This window comes from Aquarana catesbeiana, linkage group LG01 (genome assembly GCF_042186555.1).
Source record: "Aquarana catesbeiana isolate 2022-GZ linkage group LG01, ASM4218655v1, whole genome shotgun sequence".
NCBI classification, from domain to species: domain Eukaryota; kingdom Metazoa; phylum Chordata; class Amphibia; order Anura; family Ranidae; genus Aquarana; species Aquarana catesbeiana.
This window is the reverse complement of record NC_133324.1, coordinates 352,776,171-352,785,762: the sequence shown is the minus strand read 5'-3', so window position 1 is coordinate 352,785,762 and position 9,592 is coordinate 352,776,171. Positions and strand designations below refer to the sequence as shown.

The 9,592-nt window shown below is 39.7% G+C and overlaps 1 protein-coding gene across 3 annotated transcripts in view; it reads right to left on the bottom strand.

Moving 5' to 3' along the window:
* Positions 1–490: 490 nt before the first annotated feature.
* The window catches only part of IRF9 (interferon regulatory factor 9), a 76,432-nt gene continuing 67,330 nt past the window's right edge, over positions 491–9,592 (bottom strand). For all 3 annotated transcript variants that reach the window (XM_073632774.1, XM_073632776.1, XM_073632768.1), the window contains 3 exons: positions 8,340–8,696; positions 6,928–7,043; positions 491–6,738 (listed from right to left, as the gene is read on the bottom strand). In XM_073632774.1, coding sequence (XP_073488875.1) covers positions 6,592–6,738; positions 6,928–7,043; positions 8,340–8,696 — 620 coding nt within the window. In that variant the 3' untranslated portion in view covers positions 491–6,591. The remainder of the gene's footprint in view (positions 6,739–6,927; positions 7,044–8,339; positions 8,697–9,592) is intronic.

The window sequence follows — 9,592 nt, the reverse complement described above, 5'->3', positions numbered from 1 at the left end:
ACAGTAGAGACACAGGGGATGGCAGGAAGAACCAGGTACCTAGATATTTGCTTCTTTAACAGGGTCTTGAAGTTTGGATTATTTATTTCACATACAAGGTCTTTTTAAGAACTCTTTACTGATGTAAAGGTGATGTTTTTTTACTTCAAAAATTACATATAGCAGTTAGTTTGTACAGATGAACTTTTAGAGTGCCCAAGATACAGACACAAAAATGACATTACACAGTGATGATGAAATTTAAAACATAAAAAGGTTTTATGATCTTTTAACACCGGCTGTGTCCTTTCCAACCAGCAGGGGATCTTTGAATCAAAGCTGTGAGCCGAAGGGTATGGATGTCACTCTAGTGACATCCATATTGATTTAGTATTGCCATCCCATAGCCAAACAGATCTACTTATAAAACAGACAGACAAATCTAATCAGATTACTCATGTGAAAGGGGGCCTTAAAGAAATAAAAAATAATAATGCACAGATATAGGCAATTGTTCAAAAGCAGAGAGAATATTTATTGTTACAAAACACAAGGATTTTGTGTTGAAAGCTTTACATTACAATATCCGCGGTATTACACCAGCACAACAAATACAACAGTGCACTAAATTAATCTACACTCGCTAGTGGTTTTAATATCCTGAATATTTTTTTTCTGCACTCTGTAATAATTATAATGCCATTGGCATTTTAATTCCATTGCCAAAAACTACCACAGAACAGTTTATTTACCTTCTTAATGCTATGTACACACTGGAGTTTAGAATGTTGTACCTCTCTGCCAGACTTCAGCATGATGGACAAAAGGTATACAGATCTACACTGGAAACGTTTTCAGAAAAGTTCCTCTAGCTCTTTGTAGTTTCATTTAGTGTACCAGATATAAAAATGAGTACAGACATTTATGGTGATCTACTGCCACGTAGACACCAAACAGTAGACAGATACACTTTAAGGTAAAGAAACAGCATTGAACACACAGGACTACATCATTTAAAACATGTAGTGATAAATTAACTTTGACCTTTTCCTAGCATATGACACATTTTATGTCAACTGCCTTTTGAGAAGTACAACTGAGCTTATGTAGTAAGTCAATACAATAAAGCAAGAATGACGTGAAGTGCAATTGCACATAACAGCCAATAGTATTTTACTCTTCACCAGTTAAAGCAAACCTGGAAGAACATAGGGGGAGAGGGGAAAACACATATAGGCTCCTGGATGAACCTGATACAAGGTGCATGTCGTCCCTCTTGTATTTTGTGCTCACAGGTGCAATAAAAGACATTTATCGGTAGTTACTTTTGACTTACCAAATAAGGCCCCAATGCCAAACAATAAAGGCTTACAAGAAAAGGCAAAAAAATGCAATCTAACAGAAAAAAATCTGCAAACTTATAAGAGGCTATTATTTTGCAAAAAATAAAACCTACTGCAGGTATACAACGTATTTAGATACCTGCAGCAGTCTCTAAAACCCCAGTCATAGGCGAATGCTTGGCCCTTCTGCCATTTCCAGGCAGTGTTGCAGCTTGCTGCCTAGCCCCGCCCCACACAATCCCATCACAAGGATGGCTGCCTCACTATTCAATAGGAATCTGCAGGCGGCAGGAAGGAAGGGGTAACTTTTGGCATTATTCAGAAGTGTTGCCTGCCAGAATGGCCCAGTCTTCAACCATAACAGCAGGGAATTAGGTCCATTTAAATGCCTGTACTTTATATATGCAGCAGATTTTTTTTCTTTGGTTTTATGACAGATTCTCTTTAAATCTCAGGTATGCCTTTACCGTATGGCCAGACATTATCACAGTGTCATGATACTTTATCTAATAATGCAGACCTTGCTGTAAAAAGCAAGGCCTGCTTGTTAGACCTGGGTCCCACCCCCCTGTGATAAACGCTGCATAATAATAGTTGAAAAATCTCTTGTGCCTGGGGCGCCTAGACGAGGGTGATGTCATGCTCCTTCTGACAAGTTCCTTGGAATGATGAAGATCAAAATTCTCGCAAAAACATGCTTTTGCCCTGGACTGACGTGTCATCTCATGAGATTAGGGGTACTGATCAGTTACCTGGAATCTCACAAGAAGGATAGTGACTTCACGCCCTGCAATGCAGAAGGCTGGGGTAATGTAAACATATAATCCTTACAGGTATATTTTTCAACCATTATCATGCAGCGATTTTTACAGGGGGAGGCACCTTGATCGAATAAGGAGACCTTGCATTTTACTTGTTTTAGTTGAAAATATCGGAATAAATAATGATTTATGGTCCATCAGTAACATGTATGAAAAAATAAAGCTGTTGACGATGGTGTAGTTAATATTTATGTACTAAGGTACAAGGCTACATGATGCTTATGCATATAAATACAGGGTTTGTGGTTTATTGAATGGTCTCAACATCAACATATTTGCCTATATTAAGAAAAATAGCAAGCACAATGCACACAAGGCACCATAAGTTAAAGGAAAAGTTCACTTTTGAAAAAAAATAAATGCACATTATTTTGCAGGTAAAAAAATTTGCATTATTTCATGTTTTGGGAGCCTGTAAAGCATTGCACCAGCAATCATCAGATCACTGATGCCATGCATGTCTCCTGCAGATCTGTCAGTGTATCTACTTGCTCGTATCTCGTATAAGGAAGCTGATACATTCGAACAGGAAGAATCTATGAACTACCACAGCTCTCACAGTGCCCTGGTAGTTCGTTGGAAACTATAAGCTGACAGCCGCAAAGGATGTCAGGACTTGTAGTTCATTCATACACAGAGCTCTGCGTATGAATGATGCAGCTGTGTGGACTCTGTTTTCAAAAAAGTGACAGCTAGTACGGGGAACTTCTCCCTATACTACTGCCACAGCGAGAACGGGCAGCAGGTGGCGGCTTCAGCAATGTGAACATGTTACAAGTTTCATCCTAACAATGGGTGGAATATGTAACATGTTTACAAAGGGGAACTTATCCTTTAACTGCTCTAACTTTTACTATGCTGTGTTACTGGCCCAATCTGTTACTGAAGCCTGTTGCTTCTAGGTATAAGGCAAAATGAACACTGTGCCTAGGCTTGGTGCCTTAACAGTAATTTCCGTGGCCCAAAAACAGTCATGTGGAAGCATAGGAGTCATGCTGTAAATATCAACAGTCGAAAAGTGGATGGTTTATAGCAACTGGGGGGCGAGAACACACCTGTTGAAACTTGCTGTGCCAACATACTTGTTACTTTGCTTAATGCTGATGAAATACAGACCACAGTACATACTGTATGTGTCACTAAGTGTATCCAGTATCCAAACAAACCCCATGAAACTTAGAAACTATCACACCAAATAGTTTGGAAAATTAATATATCCATTTTACTATGTAAACAGAACAGTGATCTCAAATATTCCCAGCCTTTTTAAGGTTTTGTTAACTAAATAGTTGGTATAGATTATGAGCCAAAAAGCTGAGTGCAGAAGCCCATAACTACAAATCAGGACCTTTCAATGATCTCACTGATCTAAAATCTGAGTTTAATGCTGAAAAGGTATCACTGCACTCGATTATTCATTCTAGCCTATATATTTATTATATAAGAAGAATGCAGTAAGAAAAAAGGTTTTATTTCCCTCTTAGTCTCATGATGAAACGCAGATTTCAGCTTAACATTAACAATATAGGCATTGGGCATTTGATTAGAGACAAAATTAGTTTATTTAATTCAAAAATTAATTTTGAAAAGGCCATTTAAAATGTACATCTAACATCACAATATGATGTGAGAGACCTTGAGCAGAACAGGGAGAATGATGTTGGATGCTTTGGGCTGGCTCTAAGGATCCTCTAGAAGCTGGAGTTTGAGGCCGTGGCCTTGAATACGTCCTGCTCAGCTCCCTGGATGCGTGAGGGTTGAATGCTGAAATGCAGCAGCAGAATACAGGGGCAGCTCTCCGCAGCCACATGGTTCAGTCTGTAAATGGCACACTGCACTCCATAGCAAGCTGCTGGTGGGAGCAGCACAAGGAGTACCAGCACACAGGAACACCAGGTATGGGGATACTTGTGTATTAGTATGGCACCACGACTGCACCCATATTGCATAGCTTTGACATTGCACCAACAGCGCATGACCTTACCACTGTACTGACTGTGCATGACCCCACACCACTGCACCAACCATGCAAGCCCCCACCACTGCCCCAGCCATGCACATCCCTGCCACTGTAATAAATGCCAGCAACCCCTTGCTGCTGTTAAATTCTGTGGGTGCCACTACACTGTGTGTGTTTCCCCCCCGACTGCTTCCATGGCGCCGATGCATTGGCAGTGTTCGACCCTGAACTTTGCCAATACACTGACATGAAACTGTGCCCTAGCTGTCACTGCAATGCAAGATTCCATGTTAAGACTCTACAATGAACAGACACACTTCTTGTAGTCTACCTTATAAAAATAGATTTAACAGGACTGAAGACATCCAAGACAATGTTTAGATCACTACAAAAGATTTTTCCCAGTGAATACACAGAGTGATCAAATAACCTCCCAGTGAAGTGAAAACTTTTTGACCTTATTCAAGTAATCTATAAGAATCTATATTTTGCCACTAATATTTGTAAAATAAATGTGTGTAGGTGCCTGCATGTGGCAGAACATTGCCAGTAGCCTGTAGATAAATCACTTTTCAGGTGGCGCAGAGCGAGCTACAGTCAGTGTGCAGAGGGGAGACTACTCACACAGAACCCCAGCAAGATCTCAGTTTATTACTGTAGTACCATGGATTACTATAGCGATTGTCATCTTTCCCAGTGGCCAATCAGGTATGAGATATGCATACTTACATTGTGCCAAGCTGGACCAATGTAGGTATGCAATAAAGATTATTCCTGGAGTTTTGCTTCAAACAGATTACTCACTTGCTTCTATGGGGTCATTTCTTTGCTGGCCAAACCACTGCAGAAGTTTGCTTATCAATGAGGTAGAAGTGATAGAGTGAAACCTTGCTGGTTCAGCCAGCAACAGAGTGGTGCCATTTGAGCAGGTGAGTGAGTGCTTCCTGCATGGCCTGCTCCTTGCTCAACTGCTGAAAGTAAAACTGGGCACATTACTTCCACGGTTGACCCTTAGTGCCGGTTTACACAGGGGAGGCTTCAAACTCATCTGACTCTAAAGCCGCCTCACACAGCGCGACCTCAGCACGGCTTGTAAACGACTTCTTTAATAGAAGTCAATGCAAGCCACTCCGAAGCCGCCCCAAAGTAGTGCAGAAACCTTTTTCTAAGTCGGAGCGTCTTGAGTCGCTCCTATTAGAACGGTTCCATTGCACTGCATGGAGCGTGACTTGTCAGGCGAGGTCGCACCTGTGTGAACCGGGACTTAAAGTGCATGTTATCTCTGACAATTAACTTTACTTATTACCTTTTGGTCAGGTACAAATATGTTCACCAAGTGCAAATAAAATATATATATATATATATATATATATATATATATATATATATATATATATATATATATATATATATATATATATATATATATATATATATATATATATATATATATGATCAGAAATCTACAGCTGTGTCCTGTGCACTCTTCCTGTGTTATGTTAAGGATTGTAATCAGCACTTTCAGTTCTCATCTCGGACTACGAAAAATTAGCCTCTAAGCTGTGGAAATGAGGAAAGTGAAAGGGATTTTGTTTTAGCAAAAGAGAATTGGGCAGTGCTGATACCATTTCTTGCGACTTAACCCCAAAAAAAGGGTGCTGTCAAACCATAACAGGGAAATGGCAGATCATGTTTTTGTATTTACAGGGCTTTTAAAGGAAAAAAAACATGGGGAAATGTACATATAGTGTAGAGATATACTGCATATGCTTTTATTTTTTTTTCTATTTTGCCCTGACATACGCTTTAAGGTGATGTCATACTACAGATCCTGTTGCTGGCAATGACCCATCAGCAACTGAGCAAAGAGCAAGCCATCTAAGACTACCCTTGATACAGATTTTTGTAAATTCTTCATGCAGTCAGCGAGAAATTCACTTTTATATGGAGGAAAGGAAAGTGCAACGCTAACATCTGAATGTGGGAGAGTATTAAAGCTGGTTAGAATGGCTTGCTACCAAACAATAAGATCTATTTATTGCCCAGTCTCAAAACAACTGCCGAGCACCAACCCTATATATGTTTGGACTCTGATCTTTATCACATCAAGGAAAGACACAAATTGTAGAGAGGTACCTTTAGAAGATTAACCCCCTTTTCAAATGTGGTTCAATGGCTATATGTATTCACTAATGAGATATTCGTGCACATCTGTATGATCTATTTCACATATAAAAAGAGTGCATGAGGAAAAAGTGCAGCAGACAGTAAAAGGGTCCCCATATTAAATTCTAAAGGCTTTTTCTTCTTAAACATTTTGTAGGTAAACGTTAATACAAAATGCTAAATACAAAACTACGGTTATATGTTTAAAATTGTTATAGCCAATTTTATGAACCTAAAGAAACTATAGTAAAAACAAAACCTTGGCCACCCATGCCAAACACAATTTAGAATGATCCTTTTTGTGCAGTATATGGGTACAACTTCAAGGATATATCATGTCTGATGTATCCACAGGCATAAGCTGAATAAGATACGGGAAAGAGGTCTCCTCCAGATCTGGATCTTGACTGTGAGATGCACGGAGACTTTCCACTTGTTGTATCGACTCAGAGGCCATAACTTGCTCAATCTATATGAAAAAGCAGAAAATTACTAGAACTATTTTTAATACCAACATTATATTGCATCTCACTGTAAGGTGAATACTATCTAAAACCTGCCTGGATGTTGGCAGGTCTGGTTCACACCTTACTTTTCACTTACAGTGCATAACATAAAGTATATAAAGATATGCATTTCATTTATTAAGACTCCTCACCTTTGCTGTGATCAGTTTATCTTCAGTAGGGTCCCTGTCTGAGAATTCTTCTCCAAAACATAAGGTGACATGATAATCTGGTGGGTTGCCACCCATAGTTTTGTATAATTCCAGTTCTACACAAAAATCCCAATAATGCACATTAGTAAAAACTAAATCTACCAGCATTTCTATATAGGCAGAACATAAAATCTGACATTTGCTTCAAATTATGGAAACACTTGACTTTTTTTTGCTACAGCTCAGTATTTTTACCAACTACCAATACAGCAGTCAAAAACTCTACAGTATTTTCTGCTCATACAATAGTGCATTCTCAATATGTTTACAACCTTGTCTTAAATAGCAAACCTGTTAAAAGGATGTAATTAATCGAATGACTGCTGTTTAAAGAAAACATTTCTAGATGTTAATCTACAACATAACCAACCTACTTAACCACTTCCATACAGGGCCATAGTAAAATGACGGCCGCAGGAACCCTTCCCCCCTCTGGGTGGACGTCCTCGGCTTCCCAGCATTGTGGAGAGCGCGAGCACGTGCCACATCACTGGGGACCCGATGTGTGTGCCCGGCGGCCGCGATGTTCGATGGGCACCCGCAATTGCTCATCACAGAGCAGGGACGTGGATCTGTGTGTGTAAACACACAGATCCACGTCCTGTTAGGGGAGAAGTGAACTGATCGTATGTTCCTTGAGATCGGTCTCCTCCCCTCATCAGTCGTCCCCCCCCCCTCCCACAGTTAGAATCACTCCCTAGGACATATTTAACCCCTTCAGCGCCCCCTAGTGTTAACCCCTTCCTTGCCAGTGACATTTATACAGTAAATCAGTGCATTTTTATAGCACTGATCGTTTTATAAATGTCAATGGTCCCAAAATAGTATCAAATGTGCCAGATCTGTCCACCGCAATGTCACAGTCACGATAAAAATCGCAGATCACCGCCATTAGTAGTTAAAAAAAAAAAAAAAATAATAAAAATGACATAAATCTATCCCCTATTTTGTAGACGCTATAACTTTTGCACAAACCAATCAATATGCGCTTATTGCGATTTTTTTTACCAAAAATATGTAGAAGAATACATATGGGCCTAAACTGAGGAAAAAAATTTTTTTTTTTTTTAAAATTGGAATATTTATTATAGCAAAAAGTAATAAATATTGTGTTTTTTTCAAAATTGACGGTCTTTTTTTGTTTATACCGCAAAAAATAAAAAACGCAGAGGTGATCAAATACCACCAAAAGAAAGCTCTATTTGTGTGGAAAAGAATTATCAAAATTTAATTTGGGTACAACGTCGCATGACCGTGCAATTGTCATTCAAAGTGCGACAGCGCTGAAAGCTGAAAATTGGCCTGGGCAGGAAGGGGGTGAAAATGCCCTGTATTGAAGTGATTAAACTTACCATTCAGGAATTTCTGTGTGTCAAATAATTTAACATGTTTATTTCTTTCCAGTTTATTGATATTTCCTTGACTGTCTGTACATGGGCCAGTCCAGTAAACGCGCCCTTTACAGAATTTTTGTCGTTGGGCAAAGATTCCATTTTTATTGCTGGCTAACATAACGCCAGCTTCAAGGAACGTCAGAAGATCCCCTGTCTTTTTTTGTGTCTCTTTATCCAGTGGTTCAGCTGGTAAAGGAAAAAGAACATGCTCCATCAAGCACTGAGTAGGAGCTCTAGCTGATAGTTTACATTCTCCACTCCGGATCAAGGATTGCGATACCTCTACACCACTGTATAATAATGTAATCTGCATGTCTGAAACAAAAAGAAAGTGTTATGACTCCAAAACTGACCAAAACATGACTGAAAAATACTGAAAACAATACACTTGTGTGGATAGTATCCATTAGATCTTTAGTTTTATAATAATAATAATAATAATGATAATATAATGTGGTTGTACAGTGTATATTTGTGGGTACTATATAAATGCCTGTAATAAATAAATGATAAATATTTATTAAATTATAAGATAAAACAGATCAATATAACAGAATACACATGCCAACTTTATACTGTTGTATGTTTCAATTTTTTGTAATATGGTTTGGTTTTTCCTTCTGTATACCAATTACCGTATTTATCGGCGTATAACACGCACTTTCCCCCCCCTGAAAATCAGGGGGAAATCGTGTGTGCGTGTTATACGCCGATCCCTGCTACTGGGAGGGGATGAGTGCCGCTGGATGACACAGAGCCGCAATCTCCTGTGTATCCGGCGCTGTCACACACAGTTCCGCCCCACTGGCCTGGAATTGGACCACTGCTCTGTCCATCATATGAGCCAGGAGGGACTGTGAGTGACTGAGCGCCAGATACACAGGAGATCGCGGATCTGTGTCATCCAGCACTGGTGCGGCTGCAATCATCTGCAAAGGCAAGTCTTCAGATGTATACCATAGAGGCTGCAATCGTGGACATGTTAGAGAGGCTGAAATCATGGGCATGTTAGAGGCTGAAATCATGGGCATGTTAGAGGCTGCAATCATGGGCATGTTAGAGGCTGCAATCATGGGCATGTTAGAGGCTGCAATCATGGGCATGTTAGAGGCTGCAATCATGGGCATGTTAGACGCTGCAATCATGGGCATGTTAGAGGCTGAAATCATGGGCATGTTAGAGGCTGCAATCATGGGCATGTTAGAGGCTGC